This window comes from Sceloporus undulatus, chromosome 7, assembly GCF_019175285.1.
Source record: "Sceloporus undulatus isolate JIND9_A2432 ecotype Alabama chromosome 7, SceUnd_v1.1, whole genome shotgun sequence".
In the NCBI taxonomy this organism is placed as follows: Eukaryota; Metazoa; Chordata; class Lepidosauria; order Squamata; family Phrynosomatidae; genus Sceloporus; species Sceloporus undulatus.
The window spans coordinates 45317114-45342670 of record NC_056528.1 but is presented as its reverse complement, the minus strand read 5'-3'; the positions used below and the strand labels follow the sequence as shown (position 1 = coordinate 45342670).

The 25557-nt window shown below is 42.7% G+C and overlaps 1 protein-coding gene across 1 annotated transcript in view; it reads left to right on the top strand.

Moving 5' to 3' along the window:
* The first annotated feature begins 1059 nt into the window (after positions 1-1059).
* Positions 1060-25557, top strand: part of LOC121936846 (connector enhancer of kinase suppressor of ras 2-like) — a 327954-nt gene continuing 303456 nt past the window's right edge. Inside the window, exon 1 of the mRNA XM_042479498.1 lies at positions 1060-1354. Coding sequence (XP_042335432.1) covers positions 1288-1354 — 67 coding nt within the window. The 5' untranslated portion in view covers positions 1060-1287. The remainder of the gene's footprint in view (positions 1355-25557) is intronic.

Genomic DNA, 25557 nt, shown 5'->3' with positions numbered 1-25557 from the left:
GAATAATTGCAACTATATATTCTTAGCGTGAGGACTGTAGCAATAGAAACAGAATCTTAGGGACTGGCAGAAGATATAATGATTATATATATCTATATATAGATATAGATATAGATATAGATATAGATATCCCTGACTCCACTACAACATTTCTCTTAACTATCAATAGTTCAGAAGCTTGGATGTTCAGAGTGAAACCCAGAGTGGAGTCACTATCCCACTGACATGAGATTCTTTCCTCTGACAATATATGTCTTTCCTTTCCCAAACACAGGGTATGGAAATGAAGAAGGGCACAAAAGCCTAATGGGCATGAAGAAGGCCCTAATTCCAGAGGCGCACAGTCTGTTTTTGGCACTGCTGTGGTCTCCTACCTCTGACATTCCAAAATGCATGACCATAGATTGAAACGCACAATTATAGATTCTGGTGATGCCCTGCATTCTTGTGCATATGGAGATGCTCAGCATATTTTCCCTCCCCTCCAGCTGCCAAACCCCTCAAAACTGGCCAGGGACAAGTCAGCATGTTTTTGCCACAGAGATGAGAGCGATGATCTGCTCTCAAAGTCCAGTTCACAATCATATCAGATCTCTCTCTCTCTCTCTCTCTCTCTCTCTCTCACACACACACACACACACACACACACGTGTGTGTGTGTATATCCCCCTCCCATCCCCTTCCCAACACCAACCTTCCCTGATCCCTGAGTATTTCAGCTCTTAAATGATGCAATTGGGGATGGGGGTAGGCATGGAAGGGGAGAAAGAGGCTGAAGAGCTGAAGTGTGCATTGTAATGTCATATTGGTGCCAGCCTAAATAAGTAGATCATGGGGTGGAGGGGGAGAGATTGAGAGAGACTGAGAGAGAGAGAGACTGTGTGTCTCTCTCTCTCTTTTTTGGTAAGTAAGTAGAGACATACTGCACCATTTCCTGATTCAGTGAGCTCTAGAGAGTTGCTGGCTGTGTGCAGCAGGGGAGGTGCTAGAGCTGATCAAGCAGCGTAATTTTATACATTACTGAATCAGTGCAGGAGAACCTGGAGGGACAAAGCATCATCCACTCATCCTTTTGGGCAGCATCGCGAAAGCCTCCTGCTTTTCCTCCTCCTCTTCCAGCCATGCTCTGAGAGCTTTGTGCATTGCCCTTGCACCCACCCACCCATCTTTTCTTTCCTCTGCTCCCCACTCCTCCTTTTCTCCATCCTCCCCTCTTTTGCTACCATTGCCTCCTCCTCCTCCTCCTCTTCTTCTTCCTCCTCCTGGTGTGAATGACAGAGTAGTCTGATGATGGCCCTCGTTATGGAACCTATTAGCAAGTGGACGCCCAAACAAGTAGTGGATTGGATGAAAGGTAAGCCTCTTGTCTGCATTTGCAGGGGAGCTTTCTTCCCCTTTCTGGGTTTCTTGCTTGCTTTCTCCCTTCCTTTTTTGGTGAGCTAGGCTTTGGGGCATGATGCATTGTGGTGGCCCAGATCCCATGCTTTTTTGGATGTGCAGGGGGTGGGTGGCTGGGGGAGTCAGGCATCTGTCTGTCTTCTCTTCTCTTCCAAGTGAGTTGATCCAGAGAAAGAGAGAGAGAGACAGGGCTGCATGGAGAAGGTGGCATTTCTGGACCCTCTGGGGCTGGAAAGTACCTCTGGCAGCTTTTGAGTGATGCATCTCCGTGAAAATCCTGGGGAGGTCCCTGTGGGTGCCTTGAAGAAGACCCCCACCGAGTCATGGCACAGTGGGATGATGTGGTATGATGCCTGGCACACTCTCTCTGCGTGTCTCTTCAGTGTCCTGGCATGTTTGGAACAGGTGACAGGGCACCGCAAGCTGGTCCCAGTTTGCACCATTCCTTGTGTGTATATGTGTATACAATTTGATACAATCACTAGACAAATACATAAGCCATTAAATGGCAGAATGGGGGGAAAGGGGTGGTGGTGGTGGTGATGATGAAGGCTGCCCTCTCCCTTGATTCTTGAACCCCATCCAGATTGCTCTGCCAGGCTTCTCTGAGTTTGATCTGGTATGCATTCCCTGTGTCAGCCCTGCCCTCCCTTCTTCAGCACCTTGGACAGTGCAGCCCTTGCCATATATGGAGAGAGAGAAAGAGAGGAAGGGAATGCCAGAGGACAACCTTGTGGGGAAACTCTTCAAGACAACTTGTCAGGAATGATTATGGACTCTCCTTGCACTTCCCCACCACCACCACCTCCAACACATTGTGTAGGGCTATGGACCCAACAGACCCTGGGGTTTCCTCCTTTCCCCCTTTGAATCCTCACTTGGTGGTCCCAACAGGTGCAATATAGACAGAAAGCAGACAAGTCACTTCTGATGATCGCACAACTGATAACAGCAATAGCAGTAGCGATAGCATTTGCATTGTGTCTCCCTCTCCGCCCCCCCCCCCCCAAATTAAGATGCCGGTGGAAAACTACAGACTATATCTGTGGAGACATTGCTTGGAAAGAAAGGCTAGTGGCCATACACAGCAAAGCATGCCTCTACATCATCCACTATATAAAAGAGAATAGCATTTGCTTTTGAAAAATGTGCGCGCCATTATAGACAATAGAACTCCATGTGTTCTTATAAAATATATAGGCATTCATTCAAATGGGCTGTGAGTGCATAAATGCATGTGCAAAAATAGGATGTCCTTAAGCATTATGATAAAGAGTCCATAATCTATTTTTATTTTATTTTTTCCCTTTTACTAGAAACCCCATTATTTTTTTTATCTGCATAGAGTTTAAACAGAGAGAGAAATCATCACCAGGAAGTGAATATCTTTATGTCCAATACTATAGAGGCAAAATATGATATGTGATAGCTCTAGCTGTGTTCTGGGTCACAATTCCCAGACTGGTTATATTGTATGTCCTAATTCAAATAATTAAAGTACACAGTAGACCCTTTCTGAAATGGTTAAAATACACTCCCTGGTTCTTCTTTCTAAGCTTCCTCCTCCTCCTCATCTACTTGCATCAACATCCCCACTGGGTATAAGTGTTCTTGTTATGTATTTATGGGATGCATACATGTTCAGCATGTGTTATCCTATGGGTGGCTAATATCTAAAAATTTCCAAGAATTGATTTCTTATGAAGCCATGGCTTCAACAAAGTGAAAGGTGTCATTAGCCCACACAAACTTGGCTGCCAGGAAGGGTCTTAAAATGAATTGCCATGTGAGATGACTAAATATAGGTGCACTATTAGAAAATAGATGCTGGTGTTCAACAAGAGCTAGCATCTTAATGTTTAAAGTCTAGAGCATGACTGGACAACCTGTGGTGCTCTGACTGTTTTTGGAGTCCAACTCCCATCCATCCAGAGACCAGTGATTAAGGCAATGGAGGTTGTAGTGCTGAAACATCTGGAGAACCTCAGGCTCCTGACCACTTTTCTAATGATCCTTGTTAACACCTTTCGGTTTTGAGAGGAAGATGACATTTTCATGTTTGCACCATACAGATAATGTGATAGAAAGGTAGGATGCATTGGGGATATTTTAATTGTATTCTATTGTCCTACTTTTTGGGTTAAGTGGGAGGGAAGAAATAATAGCTGGATTCAGGCTAAACATTTACACTCTTGGGATGACCGGTCTTCTGCTATCTCTGTGTGTGCAAACAATTTTGGAAGAGCCAATGTACAACTACCACTTCTCTGTCTTTAACATCTGGTATCAGGCAAATGAATTATTAAGTATGTAGCACCATCCTTTCACCTGCTGTGGATTGCGCTGAGTGTTTATGAAGCGAGTGGGTGGGGATGAAAGGGGCAGGATAAGAAAGTGCTTCAACCCTTTTCTTTTTCATTTCTTCCTCCACCCCAAAACGGCTGCAACACATCTGCTCCCAGTTAGAAAGAGAAAGATGGAGCATTGAACACAGCCATTCCACCTGCTTCATAGAAATTTAACAGTGGCCCAGTGATAAAAGATGGAGTTGCTACCATAACGTCTAGTTTGTTCCTAAGTTCCCCATTTCTTTAACGAGAGAGAGCGAGAGAGAGAGAGAGAGAATAAGATTTGATTATGGGCTTTGTGTTTCTGTCCTGCAGATAGAGTTTGTCTCATCATGACATAACAAATGCAAAAGGGATTCTCCGCAGTGTTATGAGTTGTTCTCTGAAAACTAATTCTTGCACAATTTGAATGCGAGGGTGCACTATGTGTAGCAGCTCAGGGATGCCTGTGACAGTGGGGCTTTTCAGAAGGCAAGCAGAGAGTCAGGCTTCTGTTTAATACCATTTCATTGCTCTTTCCACTGTAAAGGATTACATTTTCCTTTAGCTTTTTACTCCACAGCAGAACAGATGTTATAGAATAAACTATGTGGCCAAAGAAAGGGAGGAGGATGGCACTAAATTGCAACCAAAATGTAATGTTTGATCACTCAAGGATTTGATAAAATCAGCGTGAGGCTGAAACTGCTTATCGTTTTTGGCACTTACTTACAACATTGCCTTCAGTGGTGCCATTGTATAGCCCAAACCGATTGGTTGCATTGACCCACATGACTTTATTTAGTAGTGTCTGGTGATGTCATCATGTAAAGATATAGTACAGTCCTACACTTCCACTTACTACCTGATTCCACATTGAGAGAGGGAGGCATTTCATCCCTGTGTGACTCATGTATGAAGGAGGAAATTCCGAAATTCCCCTTCTGAGAGCCTAAGCCTTTTTTTCTTATCTGCCTAAAAATATGATCATCAGATCAAAACAGTTAGTATTCCATGCAGTGTTAATCCTAATGTAACAATGGTTTGAAATAAGACCTTGATGTAATCTGGAAGTGGAACAACTGGATGCTTCCTCACCCTTTAGTGTTTAGGATGCCACAGAATCCTACATGGTGGCATAGATGTGACCCTGAGCTTTCAAAGTCTATGCCAGCAAAGTCCCAGTTGCGCCAGGTTCTAACCGGTAAGGCTCTGCTTATATTCCCTGTGGCGGATAGTTCTCCGAATGCCAGCCTGCATAACACCATCAGGTAATACATTAGCCAGAGCCACTATAAATGCAACAAAGTGTGGTATACCAAGGGGTATAGCAATGGGGTGGGTGGGCAAAATGGGGGCATTGTCTCTCCAAATGAGAACTTTGCCCTCCATTGGAAATCTCCAAATTTCAAGCCCCACCAAGAGTGAAACACTGAAAGTTGTTTATACCTTCTATTTTCTGTGTTCGCATTTGCTTGGTAACTTTGCCTGCCCCCCTGTTTTTGGATGCCTAGGCCCTGTTTTTAAATCCTCAACTGAAGTTGTAAGTTCCTGAAAGGCTAAACATTTGGGGGGTGAAAGAAAATTTCATATGGGAAGAAGAATGGGGTAGGGGTCCTCCTCAGTTATACCTCGGGGCATTGGTCTGATCCAGTAATTCTCAAACTCTGTTCTTCCAGGTATTTTGCACTTCAGATCCCAGAAGACCCAGTCAACTTGGCCAAGAGTCAGTAATTCTGGGGACTGAAGTCCAAAAGATGTGGAGGAGCAAAGTTTGGGAACCACTGGGTAATTTGTAGTGGTGGAGGGACTCTCCATACTGATAGATCCCTTCTTGCATGCACCCAATGGTCCCGGTTTGGCAGGGACATTCCTGACAAACCCTCGGTAATCTCACTTTTTCAACTGCTTTTTAAAAAGTCCCTGTTTCTCTCACATTCTCCCAGTTTCCTCCTTTGTCCTGAGCTTACTGCAATTGATGAAAACAGTTCAAAGTTCAAACATAGTTTGCATTCAGTTAAATCAGCAGAGGACAGCGGGGACCTACTCCTTCCCTTCCTAGTAGACCCCGACAAAAGCAAACTGCTGTAGTCTCTCCTCGCTTGGGTGTCCTTGTTCATGTATGATGTTTTCCATCTTGACCACATTCTAATGTTGCATGTTCACATGTGCCTCAGTCTTCATCTGTAAAATGCTGGTGGGTATGTTTGATAGGAAATCCACTCAAAGACATAGCCTTGCCATCTGGACACCTGGGCAGTATGGAATGCAAAAGGGAGGTTATATTGAGCAGGGAACAAGCTTGTTTTCTGCTGCTCCAGAGAACAGGACCCAGAACAATGGATGCAAGCTACAAGAAAAGGGATTCGTCCTAAACAGTAGGAAGAACTTCCTGAAAGTAAGGGCTGTTTGACAGTGGAACACATTCCCTCGGAGTGTAGTGGAGTCTCCTCCTTTGGAGGTCTTTAAACAGAGGCTGGATGGCCACCTGTTGGGTATGCTTCAATTGAGAGTTCCTGCATGGCAGGGGCTTGGACTGGATGGCCCTTGGGGTCTCTTCCAACTCTAGGATTTTATGTGCCATGCAAGACAAATTTAAACTGCAAATGGGCAGTGCAGAAATTTGCAATCTGGATGTGCAATAGGACAGCCTGATAGTTTCCACCAGCAACAAATAGTCCAGCCTAATGACATCTGGTAGATCTGTGAGTTTGTATCACTCAGCAGGAACAGATTGGCCCTCTCACATCATCTGATTTGCCAGGGCAACAGAATGATAGGTTGCTGTATCACTTTTTTGGCCGAAATGGTTTTTAGTTTCTTCTTCCATCCAGAAAAGGAATAGCTGTAACTCAGTAGCGGAGTTCAAAGAAGTAGTTGTGTTAGTCTCTTGCAGCATTTTAAAAAAAAGGGGGGGGGGAGGAAATGTGAATTACATTTAAGAGGAACTGGTTTTTATTTTAGTTTGAGTTTTTGTGAATAAATGCTGTACAAAGTGATATTAAAACCTCAGGCTGTAAAGTTTATTTCTACAGTTGTGTGAGTGGAAGAGAATTTAATAAGATCCAGAAAAATGCAGAGTATCTCCCTTGCCCTAAATTTTAGCAGAATGCATTTTTATATGCTGAAGGAGGTCCTTTTCATCTCCAGTTTTTAAAAGCCTTGGTAATAGTAGTCTGTTTTCTTTTGCCATGGTCAAAATTGAGTAAAGCCTGTGAGAAACCTTAAGATTTTTTTTGTAAAATGTAGTCTTCTATGACATTCTAAGCAGAGGATTCCCAATATCTTTGTATAATCCTTGCACATGTATGATAAGCATAAGTTTTTAAAATCAGTGCTCATTTAAAGAGGAACAAACAGGTATTGATTAAAAAAATAATAAATCCCTCCTTTTTCTTTCTATCATTTGCCTTTATTTCCTGTTCGTCCATTTTCCATTCCTGTTTCTGCACTTTCGCCATAATACTTTTTTCTTCCATACATTAAATTTAAAGTATGGTTTGAGGTTAGTCAACAAAATTAATGTGCAGCGTGGATACCTCTTTGGAAGTATTCATTTTCATTTACTGAAAAGAACTCTCTTGTTCCCATAGTTGGTGATGGCTAATAATCTAGGTGTCTCCAAAGACAAGCTGATGGATGACAGGTCAATTGTTGACTCCTAACCATAATAGCTAAAAATTGAACTTCTATGTTCAGATGAAATCTACTCAATTAACAGATACTGAGAACAGTGCTTGGCCATAAAAGCAGCTAACAGAGCATTAACAGTATTATAGTGAATTTAGTTCACAAATATCTGTGAGTAAGACTATTGCTATGAGTTACCTTGAGGCTATATCTAACCATACTCTTGGATGTCACAAAGGGGTGTTGATAGCTTGGGATATTCCTGTCATGTGTCATAGAGGAGAGAAGGTTTAAGAGGTGATATGATAACTCTGTTTAAGTATTTGAAGGGGTGTCACCACATTGAGGAGGGAGCAAGCTTGTTTTTTGCTGCTCGAGACACAGAACAATGGATTCAAACTATAGGAAAAGAGATGCCACCTTAACATTAGGAGGAATCTCCTGACAGTAAGAGCTGTTTGACAATGGAACGCACTGCCTTGGATTGTGATGGAGCGTCCTTCTTTGGAGGTCTTTAAACAGAGGTTGGATGGCCATCTGTCAGGGATGCTTTGATTGTGATTTCCTGCATGGCAGAAGAGGGTTGGACTGGATGGTCATTGTGGTCTCTATGGCGCGTTACAGACAGCCTAAAAGCAGCGGTCTGCTGGCGCTGCTGGTTGCTCCATGAGGGAGCTGCAGCAGCCAAACCGTGTGGCTCCCTCGCAGAGCAAAAAGAAGCCCCAAAAAGGCGCTTCTTTTCGCGGTGCACTAATGATGCTGCAAGGCGCCAATGGCGCATGCACAACATCATTAGCGCCGCATGACGTCTGGACGCTATGCATCCACGACGTCAAGATGGCGGCACCTGTGTGGATGGGTGCTGCCATTTTGTACGGACCCAGTACATACTTTGGGTTAGGGGTATCAGGAAGTGACACCCCTTCCTAACCCTAGTACCTCCTGGGGTCATACCATACACCCATCCAGAATGGGCCTATGATTCCATGATCCTCTCTTGTTTTGAAAGGCTGTCCAGTCCTAGGCTGGTTGTATGTTAAAATACCCTATGAAAGGAAAACAGAGACCCATCAGTGCTGACACCTGGACAGCAGACTGAGCAGGTTTACAAGCCACCTAGTCATAGGCTTATCCACTACATTGTGATCTGTAATATATTTTGATTTTTAAGGCTAGTACTGTATTCTTTTTTAAGTACCAGCATGGCATAGTGGTTTGAGTGTTGAATTAGGATTCTGGGAAACTGGGCCCAATTCCTGCTAAGCCATGGAAACCCACTGGCTGACCTTCAGCATGTCACAGTCTCTCAGTCTCACAGGAAGTACATGGCAAGCCTCCTCTAAATAAATGTTACCTAGGATAGGATTGGCATAAGTCGGTGTCATTTTGAAGAAGCATAACAACATCTATTAATTCTAAATGTGCCTTCATACATACACATCAGCATACACAAGTATCTTTTCTCTTTTGTCCTCTTCTTTTTTTTGGGGGGGGGGTTGTATTATTTCTGGGGGGAGCATGTAACTGACTACTCTATTTTGGTTTGACTCATCAAGAGTTTTCTTATGGTGGATATTATGTACTTACAAGTCATTTCTATCTTATGGTGACCCTAAGGTGGAGCTTTTATGGGGTTTTCTTGGCAAGATTTGGTCAGAAGGGGTTTGCCATTGCCTTTTTCTGAGGTGGAGAGAGTGTGGCCTGTCCAAGGTCACCCAGTGGGTCTCCATGGCTGAGCAAGGATTTGAATCCTGCTCTCACAGAGTTTTAGTCCAACACTCAAACCAGAACACTACATTGTCTCTTTGCTTTCTTATGATAGCTCAGGATAAAAGGCAATGTATATGTCTATCCCATGTTTATATCCTATGTAAATCCAATAACATCACATATTCACCAAACAGTGATACCTTTATTGGACCAACCAAAATGCACAATATACATGCCAACACAGCTACCTCTGGATGTTTTATATCCTATGCATTCTCCCTATTCCTCTATTTTTCTTTTCATTTTCCTCCCCACCCATTATTATAAATAGTAATAATAAATAAAGAGACTAGGCAAGGGCTCAATTCAAGGGAGGCTGATACTGAAGTACTGCAAACCAACACATGAGTAAGCGAACAAGACTAGAATCTGGCCAGTGCAAAGGAAAGCAAAAAACAGCAAAGATCTAGGCAGTATTCAAAGTCAGGCCAAAAGCAGAAGAACTGACAGGCTGGCTTTATGCAGAGCTACAGCAGGGACCTCAGAGAACAATGCTATCCAGCTTCTTTCTCTCTGCTACAGAGGATATCAATGTTCTCTAACCATGAGACTCTTGGCTTGAATCCTAGATGAGCCTGACAGGGAACAAAAAAGCGGGTGGCTGTTTGCCTTGTGATCTGATAGTGAGCTTCCCTGCATGGGATCTGCCAGCCCAGAAGAAAAATGGAATTATAGTCTAGGCATGACCAACCTGTAGCCATCCAGATGTCATTGGACTGCAACTTCCATGTTCCCCCACCATTTGCTATTCTGATAAGGGCTAATGGAAACTGTAGGATTTGCAGGGCCACAGTTAGCCCAAATGTAGGCAAGGTGGACTTTTTGGAAATGATTTAGCAAAGCAACCCTCCTCTTCTTAACCAGATGAAAATTCTCCAAGGGAGCAAGACATCATAGCTGTTGTGTTGCATTTTCTCATCTTTGCGCTTTTTTTCTCGTAATGATGCCAGATTGAAACGTGAACCTTGTTGCTTTATTGTGATGACATAACACCCATTTGTTTTCTCAACTTTGCACCTTCCAGATGTGTTGATCTGCAAGTTAGTTGGGGATGACAGGAGTCCCAGTCTAGCACATCTGGAGAATGGCAGGCTTGGGGAAGATTGATTTCTAGCTGAGGACCAGGGCAACTACCTTTGCCTTTTAATTCAGACTAGTAGCAAGGGTCACTTGTGAAACATGTGATCCTGCGAAGCTGTGCAAATGATTACATCCATTCTGCCAGACTAGATATATCTGTATGGAAAAGCGACTGCTGTCCTTGACAATGAGGGAAGTGCATATTTTATAAACACCCTTCACCAAAGCAGTACATGAAGTGGCATGAAGGGGAATACAATTGTAAAACAACATTCCAGATCAAAGGAGGGGAGATAAGAGCCAAAGTAGACGTTACATTAAAGGCATGTTACATCAGAAGGATGGAAAAGTTATTTTAAAAATGCAAATGGCACCAGCTTAGTGTGTGTTTATGTCTATGTGCGATGAGTAAGGATCAGACCAGAAATGGAGAAGAAATTAATCCTTTCTTTTCCTTGCTGTGGTTCAGAGGACATTCAGAATTTGCTTTGGGGTGAAGGAAATCCCCATTGTCAGGGAAGACGAACTTCCAGAGTCCCCTTCCTCAGTTTAAACAGGGTTTTAGCAGCATCTATTTTTAACTGTTATCAGCATTATATTTTTAGCCTTGCCACCTATTAATTAAAACATACACATCTTTGTTGTGGCACTAAAATTTCCAGTATGACATTTCTTTAGGAATGACGGGTAGCCTATTTATCCGCCTTCACATGCTTTTCCCTTTGCAGCCGGGAGATGCCATGTGTATATAAATGAATGGTTTTATGTGTGACACGACCTGGCATTTGTAATAAAACTGCAGCGGCAACAGACCCAGTTGTGGTCCTCTGGAGCCTGAGAGGCGATTAAACAGCCAGCCTTGTAAATATATCAGATCAGTTTCTTCTTAAATGCACCTTTTTTGTAATCGCTTCACATGTGAAGTCATTCCTTCCAAGTCCTGCTGCCTGATAGCTGTGTTTTGCTGCCCAAGGATCAGAGGCAAATGAATGTTCAGATGCAAATGCTCTGTTTCATAAATGCAAACCATAAGAACCTGACTCCCCACCCCTTCCATCGGGCTACAGCCATGACCAAAAAAATACAAACAAATTTGGATGATAAATTGATTAACTCTGCTGCATTGATCCCCTTCAGAATAATTACATGTTCTCAGCAGAAGGGTTTTCCTTAGTACGCAATCCCTCGGTTTCAAGATAGTTCATTAAAAAGAGAGGGAGAGAGGGATGGAAGGATGGGAGGGGTAGGGAGAAAAGAAGCCGATGACGTGCATGAGCTTGTTAGCATTCATCTCACACCGCTTTCTGGCAAACCCCTTCTCATTCTCTCTGTTTTGCCTCTCATTAAGTCACTACCTGCTTTGTAGCAATGTGTCATAAAAAAAGGGAGTCTCCCAGATTTGCAGAGAGCGATGCATTAAAAAAAGAAGAAGTGTAATGCGGTGTGGAATACCCAAGCACATCTGATCATCTTCCAGCCATGCAGCCATGTGTCGATTAGGCCAGTCTGTTCCTTCCGCATGTGCTCCTTTCCAGATACACTTTGCCACTTCTGTTCTCTGAGGGCATATCCACACTAGAGGCTTAAACAGGCTTAACAGTTCTTTCCTGAGTCTGGAATCTTGGGAATTGGGAGATCTTTTTCCCTCCCCTTTTAAAGGAGGAGAAGCAGCTCTTCACAGAAAGTATGTCACTGAAATAAATCCCCGGGTTTCACAGTGCCCAGTTAAACTAGTATATTAGGCATATACTTGTCAGAGATGGCTATCTCAAGTCCACATTGTGAGGTCGAAGGCATCCATAGATTTCTGGGTGGGGGTTCGGACTATATAAACTCTTCTAGAACATGGCCACATAGCCTGAAAAACCCACAAAGATCTTAGCTACATTGCTTCACTACGTGTTGGAAGCACAACTAGGACGCTGATCACTGTTTCCTGTTATAAGATGGTGCTCATTAGTAGTTCTCCTAAGAGAATTACTATTTAAAAGTGCATTAAAAGAACTGTCAATGCACTTTCGGCAGACTAACCCAAAACGGTAGCGGAAGGAGAAAAGCCAGTGACAGATTTGACCCTGCAAGTCAAAACATGCAGATGTTTCTCATGTGAAGTGTCCGCTCCATCATGGAAACCATGAGCAAGTCACTCTCTCCCAGCCTAAGACGAAGGCAATGGCAAATCTCCAAAGAAACTTTGTCGTGAAAATCCTATGATAGGATTGCCATGAGGCACATAACAACATTGGAAAGATAAAACTATGACCCATTAAAAGACATTTCTGCTATAACACTCCAAGATACAAAGGCTTTCATGAATAGCCTTTTACCTACTGCTAGACAGGAGACTCTGCAAACTCTGTTTACAGATCTTTAATAAAGGAGAGCCTTCTATATCCTTTGTTACTTAAAAGAATATACTGGTCAAGGTTTTTTCCCCTTTTTCCTTCTGGAAGACATTGAGCATTGAAAAGGTTGCCTGAAGTGTAATTCCTAATCCCTCTTCCAGTTGTTTGTGCCAGCTAAGACAAGACTGGTAGTGATGAGACAGGGTCTTACCCGTGGCTGTCTTGCAGAAATGGATGTAAATCCAGATTAGGTTCATTTTTCAGAAAGCAAATGAGGCAACACCAAAAACATTTCTTCCCTCTGTGAGTGACTTTTTTGGGAGGGTGGGTTGGGGTCCATATTGTATGTCTGCCAACATTTCCCAGATGCAAACTGGGACACATGTGGTCAAGATACATAAGTTGGGAAAAGCTATTAATAAAGGCCCAAGCTAGGAGATGCTGCAGCAGTTTGCTTTTGCCTGAGCCTACTGGGAAGGGCAAGGTTCTACCATAGCCTGGTTTGGTCTGTGCATGAAATCTATTCATTCGTTCAAGGTTCCCCCTGCACCTCTCCTCCTCCCTCTGCAGAGTGTAAACTGCCAGGGAAACTACTGTTGTGCTGTGAACTCAATGTTGCAATTGAAGGAAGCAGAGTGTGGAAATGAAAGGAGGAGGAGATAGAAATGGGGGCATTCTAAAAACAGCTCAATAAGTGGGATGTTACCGGATTAATTGGCACAGTTGAAAGGTATGATAGATCATCCGTAACACTTGTTTTCAGCAGGGGTGGTAGGAGCTTATACTTTGTGGGAAGGGTTCAGCACCTAGTCTTTTCAAATTTAGACTAAAACCCAAAGCAGACTCTCAGACAAGGCAGCACACCAGACCCTTAATAAGCATCCATTTATGAGATCTTTTTGAAAAGATGTGAATTATCATCTTGCACAGTCAGAGCAATGGAAATCTCATGTGGCCAGGCCCCCCCCCCCCCGGTCAATGCTACTGCTTCTCTTTCAATCCACTTCCCACCGTTTCCCCCAACTCTGTGCCTGAATCATAACCGATACTGTACCTTACTGTAGTGCACATTGCTGGTGGGAGAATGTTTTGGCAGGATTATGACAGGCGTAGACAGAGCAGAATTCAGCATCTTCATGCAATACCTGAGCTATTTTTAGGCCTTGTTATTTCTGCAGTGAGGTTTTAGGAGTCTCTCGGTCTCGGAGGAGGAGGTGGAGCCAAACGTGTGGGCTTTCACCGCTAAGTACAGTAGTAGTTGCTTGGGTTGCAAGCCAGTCTCAAATAAATCTCTACTGTGCGATGCATGTAGCTATTTTTATTCCAGGTTGGGTGGATAGGTAAGGGAGCTACAGGCAGTTTCCTCGAAACATTTATCATACGAAGCTTGAAAAGTGGAACGAGACAACAGGATAGCAGCATCTGTGGCTGTACCTTACCATACAACACCCTGTTTGTCCAGTAGTTGTCTGTAGTACATCCATTGCTCCATCTCATTGATGGGCAAAAACTATCAATGCCTCCCAGTCATGTTGCTTTTCCAATGTTGTTGCATTTGTGATAAGTTCCTCACGTGGTGCACATGGGCATGAGTCTGCTTCTTTCCTTCTCCCCTCTCCTCTTCACTATTCCCTAATTTCTTCTCTTTTTTACGATTGCTCAATTGTGCTAAAATAAAAACAGACTGAATGCTGTATTGGAAAAGGCATAGGGCAGGGAGGCAGGGCTATGAAGGCCAGCATGCAGAAGAAGTGAGGGAAGCAAGGGGAGAGGAGAGGAGAGGAGGGGTAGAACTGTGGCTTTTCCAGTGAGCTCAGGCAAAAGCAAACTGCTGCAGCTCTTCCTAGTTTGTGTGTTCTTCCTCACTAATCATTTTTGCCATCTTGACCACACTCTGATGTTGATTTGGCACATGTATCCTGGTTTCTTGCCTGTGAAATATTGGAGGGTACAAATATGCACATTTTCACTGATCTGCTATCAAGTGTCGATTCTGGAGCACAAACAGGATCCTGTCCCTGGACTGTCTGGCAATATTGTGCCAAGGTGGGTCTTCTAAAAAGTGAGCAAGGTGGCCCTATTCATTTTTGAAAGCAACCCCCACACTTTTCATTGAATCTTACTCCTGGAAACATGGGAAAAAGACGACAGGCTGCGTTATCTTGTCAAAACCCAGCTTTTACTTTCTTCAAGAAAGCTGGAGCTCAGATAGGATGCCTCTTTTTCTGCTTTTGTTTACTTGGAGAGCCATAGAGAGATGTGTAGCTGCAGGGAGAATGATCAGCAATAACAAACACAAAGCAGTCCCTTTGCTCCTGCATTTAATGGTGCTGTGTTAAAATGGAGTTCCTGCTGTAGTCATCACTTACGTCCTCAAATAATGGATACAGAAAATGGTCTTGTGTGCCTAGAATGTGTTTACTAGGCTCAAAGACAGTCAGAACAGTTTCATTATGAAAGTAACCTAAAAGCTCAGGACTTTCGAAAGATCCATTGTTATGTGCCAAAGCTCTTCCACACCAGCATGTAGGGCCACCAGATCTTTTAACCGAACCGTTTGAGCATGTTCACTTCAATGGGCGACAAAGACCATGGCACGTTTATCACTAACCAGACTTGACATGGCATACATTGCCCCTGAGACCATGTGTCATGGAAAGAGCCAGCAAAACACTGACAAGAATTCACAAGCTGCAAGAATGGCAATGGCATCATATTGCTTTCTCCAACATGTATGACACATTTTTTCTCTTGCCTTTTCCTTTCCTTTGCTGGCTTCCACCAGCAGTTAGCTCAGTTTGTTGTTCAGTATCCATTGGGGTCCTGTCCTGCAGAGGAGAGTGAATCATAGAAATAAGATCTAATAAAATCTAAGTCAAGAGTAGTTATAGTCCCACTATATTCTGCACTAGACAGGCCTCATTTGGAGTATTGCGTTCAGTCCTGGATGCATCATTTTAAGAAGGATATACACTATATACTCATATATAAGTTGAAAAATTTGACCTAAAAATCCTGGGTCGACTTACTCACAGATGAATGTATGTACTACCTCCCTTGACCTGTTCAGGAAGAAGCTGAAGACTTACCTCTTCCAACAGGCTTTCCCCCATCCGTTGTGACATCTGTTCTCCCCCCATTACACCGGCACTTTTAAGCTAGTTTTTGTTGTGGTTTTTAATGTTTGCAATTTTTTATCGTGTTTTTAAATCATGTTTTAAATTTGGTGTAGTTTTGTGTGTTTTTGTTTTGTGCTCTTGTTGTAACCCGCTTTGATCCCTTTTGGAAAAGCGGGCTATAAATAAACAGTATTATTATTATTATTATTATTATTATTATTACTATACTTTAATTCTTATATAAAAAAGGAACCATGCCCTGGTGAAAGCCAAGAGAGGAAGGATTCTGGAGATGGCAAGGGCCGCAAAAGTATCCTTAGAGGGGAGCATGTACAATCCCAGGGCATACTTTGCCCACCCTTCCTTTAGTGGATCTGGAAAAGGGTTGAATGCTCACTTTGATGCTCCAGCATATTGATGAGGCCTATTAGTGATGCTTCTGAAATTCTCATGCAAATGTCTCTCCATGGTCTAGAATTCTGAATTAGGACATCTTGTTCCCAAAGTAAAACCAATGCACTAGGAATTATAAGTTCAGATCCTTCTCCCCTGCCTTTTCAAATTTTAACCAAATCACTGTGCCTACATAATTGGTCAAAGCCTTCCTTTGTGTCTTTCTGCTCTTCAACATTATTGAGGTCCCTGTGTGCATTGTAAGAATAGTGAAGATATTGGTTTACTCCTTCTCTCGGAGCAGCTCTACCCAGTAAAGAAGGTTTGGGGAGATGGTTATATTCATAGCAATAGTGAATATAGAACAGTTACAAATACTTAACTCTACATTACACATTTGTAACTGTGGTAGTGAATATCAGATTTCTAAAGCAGCCGCCTTGCCCTTCCATTTTTTTCAATTGACAGTGTATCTACACTGCACAATCTGTAGCACTTTGATCCCACTTTAATTGGCATGACTCCATCCTAGAGAATCCTGGGTTATCACAGCCACGCTGCAGAAATAATCTAGTTTGACACAGCTTTAACTGCCATGGCTCAGTGCTGTGGAATTCTGGGAATTGTTTTGTGAGACATTTATTAGTCTTCTCTGTCAGAGACCTCTGGTGCCACAACAGATTAAAACTCTCAGAATTTCATTGCACTGAGCCATGACAATTAAAGTGCTGTCAAAGTGGATTATTTCTGCAGTGCAGATGCAGCCATAGAGACCTCTGTTGCATTACTCTGACCTACAACATGCTAGAAATCCCAGAATTCCATAAGATGGTGCCATAGCAGTCTATGTGGTATTAGTGTCCTCGAATTATGTAGTGTGGATACACCCTGAAATAACACAACAAAACTTATTTTAAAGAAGATTGCCATTGTTCAGCTTTAAGAGGTGTGAAATAGTATTCATGGTTTTGTAGCATTATCAACTAAGTTTAATTCAATGCTTGAAGAATTATTGGTGTTCCATAACTGACAAATAACACTTGTGTGTCTGTTATTTTTGTGAGTCTTTAAGACATTTCTGACCATAAGGCAAGCCTATCATACATAAGGTTTTATTGGCAAGTTTTGTTCAGAGGAGGTTTGCCATTGCCTTCCCCTGAGACTGAGAGCATGTGACTTGCCAAAGGTCACCCAGTGGGTTTCATAGTCCAGTACTCAAACCGCTATGCCATGCATGTCTACTCAGAAGTAAACCCCATTGCGTTCAATGGGGCTTCTTCCCCAGCAAGCATGTGTGCCCCTTGCCGCAGCCAACAGCTGTTCTTGGACTGTAATCATTCCTAACACAAAAGCCCTGTTCACTTTGTAATTTGAATCCACTCCTGCAGATTTCAATGGGCTCTCGGCTGAAGCTATGCTAAATATTGGCTATCAAAGATGTGCCTCAGCTGCGCTCCCTGATCTTGCTTTGAACTATTTGTGCAAAATTAGAATCTGTAGCAGCAACCAGTGAATAAACAGAATACAAATGGGCTGCTTGCAGATAGCGCTTGCAATTTCCCCTTCCTTTTTCCTTCCTACTGGCTCTGCTTCTGTGCCTGAACAGTTTTAACACTCAGCAATGTGGCAGAAGAAGCTTTCACCCAAACGCAGAGATAGTGAGTTAAAAGTGCAATGCCTATATTACCAGTGTTATAGTTCAGTCACAGCTTACAGAATCCATCTTCTGGATTTTCTTATTAGAAGGAATAATGGTATCAAATGCAACCGCCTACCCATCCCAAGTTTCTATGTTCCCTCCAAGCCTAGCTGAAGTTCGCACAGTAGACTGATGATGATAGATAGTGGTTTGAGTGTTGGACTATGACTCTGGAGACCAGGGTTCGATTCCCTGCTCAGTCACGGAAACCCATTGGGAGACCTTGGGCAAGCCACATCTTCTCAGCCTCAGGGGAAGGCAATGGCAAACCTCCTCTGAACAAATCTTGCCAAGAAACCCCATAATAGGTTCACCTTAGGGCTGCCAAAAGTCAGAAATGACTTGAAGGCACACAACAACAACAACAAGAGCAACAGATTTTGCAGCAACCTCTCTTGTAACACAAGAAGGTTGCTTGGTCTAGAATGGACAATTGAGAATGGACAATCCCTGTTAGAGATAAAAACAGCTAGAACTGGTATGTTTGTTGTTAATATTTGCTGTAATTCATTCGTACGGCAACCCTATGAATGAGAAACTTCCATGAGCCCCAATAATCAACAGCTCATCTCCAGGCCCAACATTTCCTAAATGAAAACTGAGATGTGTGTGACAATAACATCAGAAAGAAGACATAAGCTAAGGGAGTCTGCGGAGGTCAGACTTCGCCTGAGATAACTGAGAAGGACAAGCCTCTCTTGTCTTGCTACATTAATTGAGTACAAACAATTTTTGCACTTTGAACTCAGTTTGCAGCAATTAAAGTAAGTGGAGGACAGAGAAGCCGGGACATTTTAAAAGCACCTGAAAAAGCAGGACAGTGGAGGATTAATTGAGACTGTCCTTGCCAAACTGGGACAGCTAGTAGGTATGCAGATCAGATCTTGCAGACCCAGGTCTGTGGCTTGCTTTATTGGGTCTATCCACCTGTAGTGCAGTATTCCTTGTTTCCTACTGCCTTCCACTTTAATGACCATTATTATGTTTTCCAATGAGTCATGTTGTCTCACAATATGACAAAAGTACGATAGTCATTTTGGCTTTGAAGAAAAGTTCTCATTTGTTACTGCCTGCATTTTGGGGAGTCTCCTCGGAGACATGCTATGGATCTGTCTGGATGAGCACTTACACTGCAAAATGTACCAAAATGTATCAGAACTCTTTGTGGTTGTCAGGCTCATTGTAAGAGATAGTGAAATAGGATCGATCAAAATGTTGCGAACGCTACTCTTACATGAAATCGACCGTCATTTCAGCTGTTATAGGTAAGACGATATATTGATGCCTACCCAAAAATGAAAACCTGAGCTTGTTCCAGGATGCCCTGAACTTCATGTTTACATTTGTTTTAGAGAAAGACAAACAATTGTAAATGGGATGCAATGAAAGTTTGTATAGGGTACGAATTTGACATGAGATTCAGATCACAGTTTAGCCCTGCCATGCATCATTGAGGCATTTTCTCCAGCATCCCCACCCAGGCACTTACATTTGAATGTTTGGTAAGAATTAAGTTGAATTAAATTGTTGTTGTTGTGAAGTCGAAGGCTTTCATGGCTGGAATCCATTGTTCTTTGTGGGGTTTTCAGGCTATGTGTTCATGTTCTGGAAGAGTTTATTTTTGATGTTTCGCCAGCATCTGTGGTTGGCATCATCAGAGAAGATCTCTGAAGATGCCAGCCATAGATGCTGGTGAAATGTCAGGAATAAACCCTTCCAGAACATGGTGGAATACAAGCGGAATATGATGATGATGATGATGATGATGATGATGATGATGATGATGATTTTCTCTTGAATAGCATTGTTGAACTTAGAAGAACAATGACTTTGTCTCAGTGTTTAAAAAAGTGGGTTATTGGGATAATCTCCCTCTCTCTCTCTCTCTCTCTCTCTCTCTCTTTCATCTAGTTATGATGTTAATCTGTCTGACATTTTATATTGTATCTTACCAGTGAGAATTGGTACTTGGTGTTTCTGTGTTGCAATATCAGGGCTAAAAATTAGCATTATTTTTTCCAGATGGGTGGAAGTTGGGGAAAGATTTAGGGCAGGTAGTATTCAGGGGTGTAGCTATGTGTGTGTGTCATAAATGATGGCATTGCCTCCCAAATAAGAATTCCCACCCAATGATAGTATTGCTCCATGGCAGACCATATGCGTTGTATGCAGAAGGACACAGATTCCATCCTAGACATCTCCCATTAAAGAATAAGATAGCAAAAAATGGAATAGAGTCTAGACCCTGGATTTATTAACTGCTGATTTCAACCCATGGCGACATCTCCAAGACCCCCTGTCCTCCACTGCTCTGCTCAACTCCTACAAACTCATTCTCATAATCTCTTTAATAGAGTCCATCCATCTTGCATGTGGCCTTCTTCTCTTTCTACTTCCCTCTACCTTTCCTAGCATTACTGTTTTTTCCCCAAAGATTCATGCCTTATCATGATGTGTCCAAGGTACAACAACCTGAGTTTTGTCATCTTGACTTCTAGGAAGATTTCTGGCTTGATCTGTTCCAGGACCCATTAGTTTGTCTTTTTGGCTGTCCATGGAATCCTTAGCACTGTTCTCCAGCATCACATTTCAAATGAATTGATTTTCCTCCTATCCTCCTTAACTGTCCAGCTCCCACATCTATACAATTGCTTTATATACTTTTGTGCTCAGTTGTATATCCTTGCATTTTAGGATCTTCTCTAGTACTTTCATAGCTGTCCTTCCCATTTTTAATCTTCTTCTGATTTCCTGGCTGCAGTCGCCATTTCTGTCAATGTTTGATCCCAGGTATACCAGAGTCAATACTGTATTGATCAGCAATAGGCAAAGTCCAAAGCCTGATGGGAGGTGCAATGCCATTTCAGCTTCCTTCAGGCCTCCATACCACTGCAGACAACATTCTGGCCAATCTGAAATGACATTATGTCACTCTTGATAACCTTTGGGACCTTCAAGGTGAGGTATCTTTCTGTTTTAGTGTTAGGGAATGGAGTCCTATGTACACTTCTGGGCATCTTAGGTCCAAAACACACTGCAGAAATAATCCAGTTTGAGACTGCTTTAAGTGCCCTGGCTCAGTGGGAAGTGTAGTTTATTGTTGTACCAGAGCTCTCTGACAAAGAAGGCTAAATATTTGTAGGTTTTTTTTGAAGCCTGTCAAATCCACGTCTGCTGCCACTATGAGACATTTTCTCTGTAAATCAGACATTCAGGGAAGCCTATGATGTGCTTAGCCTGAGTGGTTTTTACAAGGTTTGTTAAAGTCCAGCTCTGCCCTTTTCCCTGAGGGTCCCTTTGAGCTGTCAAGCCTATTCAGGACAGAAAGGTGATTGAATCATACCTTGGCCAAACTCCTTGCTTATAGAGATAGAAGACCTGTATACTTCCTCACTAACTTCTCCTTCTGAAAAGGAGAGGGAGAGGCAAAACTGTTGGGTTGTTTTTCTGCACACACACACACACACACACATATATATATTAATCAGTTTATAGTGCATTTGGAAAATACATAGAATCATAGAGTTGGAAGAGACCCCAAGGGCCATCCAATCCAACCCCCTGCCATGCAATAATACACAATCAAAGCACACCTCATAAGATGACCATCCAAAGGCTGTTTAAAAACTTCCTGATGATAGGAGGTGTTTGACAGTGGAACATCCTGCTTCAGAGACTCATCAGATGGAGTGGTGCAGTCTCCTTTTTTGGAGGTTTTCAAACAGAGGGGTTTTGGGCTGTTTTCACAGCAGCGTTGGATGGCTGCATTTCCATATAGTCCCTGTCCATCATCCAGTGCTGCCATCACAAGGAGGCATCCAGCTATCTTATCAATACTAGCTACCTCATTCTGACCTCAGAGTGACTCGTGCCTGCAGCACATTGTCCTGTTGTCATGTTGCTGGGTGAATTCAAAGATATAGCTGTGTTAGTCTGTGAAATCAGTATGTAGAGAGATCTTGTAGCACCTTTGAGACTCACTGAAAGAAAGTTGGCAGCATGGGCTTTCGTAGACTTAAGTCTACTTTCTCAGATGTTGCTGGGTGAAAGCACAGAGGCCATCAGCATTCCTTTTACAAGAGTCACGTATTGGTTGCCCATCATCAACAGTCTCTTTCATTGCAGCACCCTTGAGACTAACTGAAAGATAGAGGTTGGTAGCGTGAGCTTTTGTAGATTTGAGCCTCTTTCCTCAGATGTATTGGGTGGAATGGATCTACCCACAATATTAGAGGGACTTTCATTTGCTCATCTTCCAGTGTGATTTATGCCTTACTATGGGCAAACAGGACACTTCCTGTGCCAGAGGATAAATGGACATAAATCAGACATTAGGAATGGAAATACACAAAAGTCAGCTCAAGTCTATGTAAGCTCATGCTACCAACTTCTATTTTTCAGTTAGTCTCATTGGTGCTGCAAGACCCCTTGCATACTGATACCCCATCTCCGAAATCTGTTTCATGTATTCCTGCATGACAGGGGGATGGATTACATGGCTCTTGTGGTCTCCTTCAACTCATCATATTCTATGTTTGCCAGTTACAGGAGAAATTACTTTTACAGCAGCTATTCTGTTTGGCCCACAGCTGGAGCTTATTTGTCCTTAGAAAACCTGATTTGACTTTTGTTGTTTGGTGATGCATAGGTGTCCCCTGTAGTAGTGGTACACTCAGGATCAAAAGATGTAAAATTCCCACATGATTTACTTGAATGTCAGAACTTTAGTGAGATGTTGGGCCTTTTCATGCTACAATTATAGCACTACGATTCCATTTTATCCCTCATGGTTGCATCCTGCAAAATCCTGGAATTTGTAGTTTCACAAGGTACCAGAGCCCTATGACAAAGAATTTAAAATACCCCTTCCTAAACTGCAAATCCCAGGATTCCATAGGATGAAACCAGAGCAATAAATGCAGGATCATAGTGCTTTACCTGTATAGTGTGATGCAGCCATTTGACCCATCAATTAAACCTAGGTACAAAAGCATGAGGTTTAGTCAGTCACTAAAATGTGAGAATACTTGCCTTTTCCATTTCAATAAAAGGTGAAATGTCTCTGTATGCTAAAGAAGCTAGTGGATTTTCTGCATTTGAGGCTGTCTTCTGCCATTAGCATTAGCACTGCTGCTTTTTCTGGCATCCATGGACATCCTGGGCATGCTGCTGACATTGAAAGCACTTTATACCCACTAGGATGTTGTCTCTGCCCAAGACAGAGTAACTAAGGGCTTTGCTGTACAATGTTCTTTGTGACTACAAAATGCTTGTCATTTCAGCTGGTCCCATGGTACAAGGAGCCATTCTATAAAATGTGCAAGGATAGCTTTATATGGAACTGAAACACTGCCAGCTCTGTGCTGATAGGTGATGGATGTAGCAGAGCATAACTAAATACAGCCCAGACAGTGAAAATGTGCACAGTGTAAAATGCCTAAGTTACTTGGAATTGGTGAGAGAATTGATGGAGAAGACCCAGGCTGAACATTTTGGGAGACGCGCAAATACTTTTTCTTTCTGTCTGTTCAGAAGGGACCCTGTTGCTTGCTGGCAGTAGTCCAAGAGATCCAACTATTCTAAACATGGAAATGCTTTCTCTCCTCATTTGTAATTCCTAATATATGCAGAAGAAATGGTTAGGTGGCTGGATACCTGGTTCTACAACTCCTGAGTATACAGAGCAAAAAGAAAAGGGTTGTAGTTTGCAGTCGCATGAAGGAAGGGAGGATCCACCCCAAGGATTTTCACAGAAAGGGCAAAAAAAGGGAGAAAGAATAATGGGAGCTCAATGTGATGCATTCACACACATATCAGCAACAAGAGCCTTTATTATAGTCCGCAGACCATTAGGCAGCACATTAAGGACATATTAAAACAACACAATAAAAGACATTCATATTAAATATACATACCATCAAGAATATTATAATATAAAATACCATTTGCTAAATAAGTTAGTTGGTATAGGGTAACACTGTGATAACACAAGGGAGAGGGAGAGAGACAGATAGGCAGGGCCAAAAACACCGGGACACTAGAATTCAGAGACATAGCTGTGTTAGTCTGGAATATTAGTATTCAAAGGGATCTTGTAGCATCTTTGAGACTAAGGGGCTGTATAGACTGGCGTGAAAGGCACACCCTGACTCCACCCACAGGCTGGCATGATGCTACACACCACTCCATATGGCGCTCAGCATCATGGTGCTCCTCTCGTACCTCATTTACATGATGCAGCACCAAAGGAACATAGAAAAGCCATGCACCTGTGGCTGTGGCACCCTTTGCAGGGTGCAAAAAAACAGCTGCTTTTTGTGGCTTCTTTTTGCTCCATGGAGAGCAGAGATCAGGGCCACAGCATGTAGTTTCTGCGATGCCGATCTTGTGCTAAAAGGGGCAGTCTGTTGAGCCCACAGCTGTGCAAAAGAGCTATTGTAGACTTGCTCTGCTTCCTCAGAAGCATGGAGTGAGCTCAACACTAGGAAATAAGATTGGATGGGGAAAAAATATTCTATTCTACTTTGATCAACCTCATTTGGAATATTGTGTCCAGTTCTGGGCACCACAGTTTAGGAAGCATGCCACCATGTGTCCAAAGAAGGGTGGCCAGGATGATCAAAGGTCTGGAAACCGAGCATTGTAAGGAATGGCTATGGTGATGTGGTTGCTATCTTTAATTATCTGAAGCAATGTCATGTAGAAGATGGAGCAAGCTTGTTTTCTGCTTCTCCAGAGACTAGGACACGGAGCAATGGAGTCAAGCTACAGAAAAAGAGATTCCACCTAAACACAAGGGAGAACTTGTTTACTGTAAGAGCTGTTCAGAAGCAGCAACTTAAGAGATCTTTAAACAGATGTTGGATAATGATCTTTCAAGAGTGCTTAGCTGAGCATGGCAGAGAGGTTGGAGTAAATCAATGGTGCCCAAACTTTGCTCTTCCAGGTATTTAGGACTTCAGCTCCCAGAAGTCATGGCCAGCTTGGCCAACTGTCAGAAATTCTGAGAGCTGAAATCCAAAACACATGAAGGTCCAAAGTTTGGGCATCACTAGATGAGATGGTCCTTGTGGGCCTTTCCATCCTTAAGATTCTAGATTCTATGAGACAAAGGTCTTTTTGAATATGTGCAAAACATTTTCCCTTCAAATTCTTAGTCAGCATTCATACATCAGAAAGAAGACTTTAAAGTCTCATTTCCCAGGACCATGCTGATTCACAGTATTCCCTCAGTGTGCCTATTATGGGTATTTTCCTCTCTAAAAACCAAAATGAAAAAGGGTGGTTGAACAGAACAAGATGGGGTGAGAGAAGGAAAAGAGGGAAGGAAATGCTTTTGAAGCATGTTCTGCATTCTGCACAAAACCATCTCCAGATGTTATCCAGAGCAGCTGAAGATAGGAAGCATCTTCCTCATGCAGGATGGGACTCTGTTTTGTCATGGCGCCATCCTATGGAACCCTGGGGTTTGTAGTTTGCTGTGGTACAGCATTCGAATGAAGAAAAGTAACCATCTCACAAAACTACAAACCCCATAGTTTTCTAGCACTGAGCCATAGCAGTTAAGGAGGTGTGAAACTGCATTATTATTGCGGTGCAGATTTGACCAAGGAGTTGCCCTGGAAGTGTGCAGCTATGGGAGGGAGCAAAATAGAGACATTTTGATTTTTGTCCTCCAATTAAATTTCTTTCAGTCCCCAAATTTCTAGCTTTGCTGTCACCTAAAACTTTACATAAGCATTTAGAAGTAGACTGGAGATATCCAAAGAAAAGGGGCAGGCAAAGTGAGCAAGTGA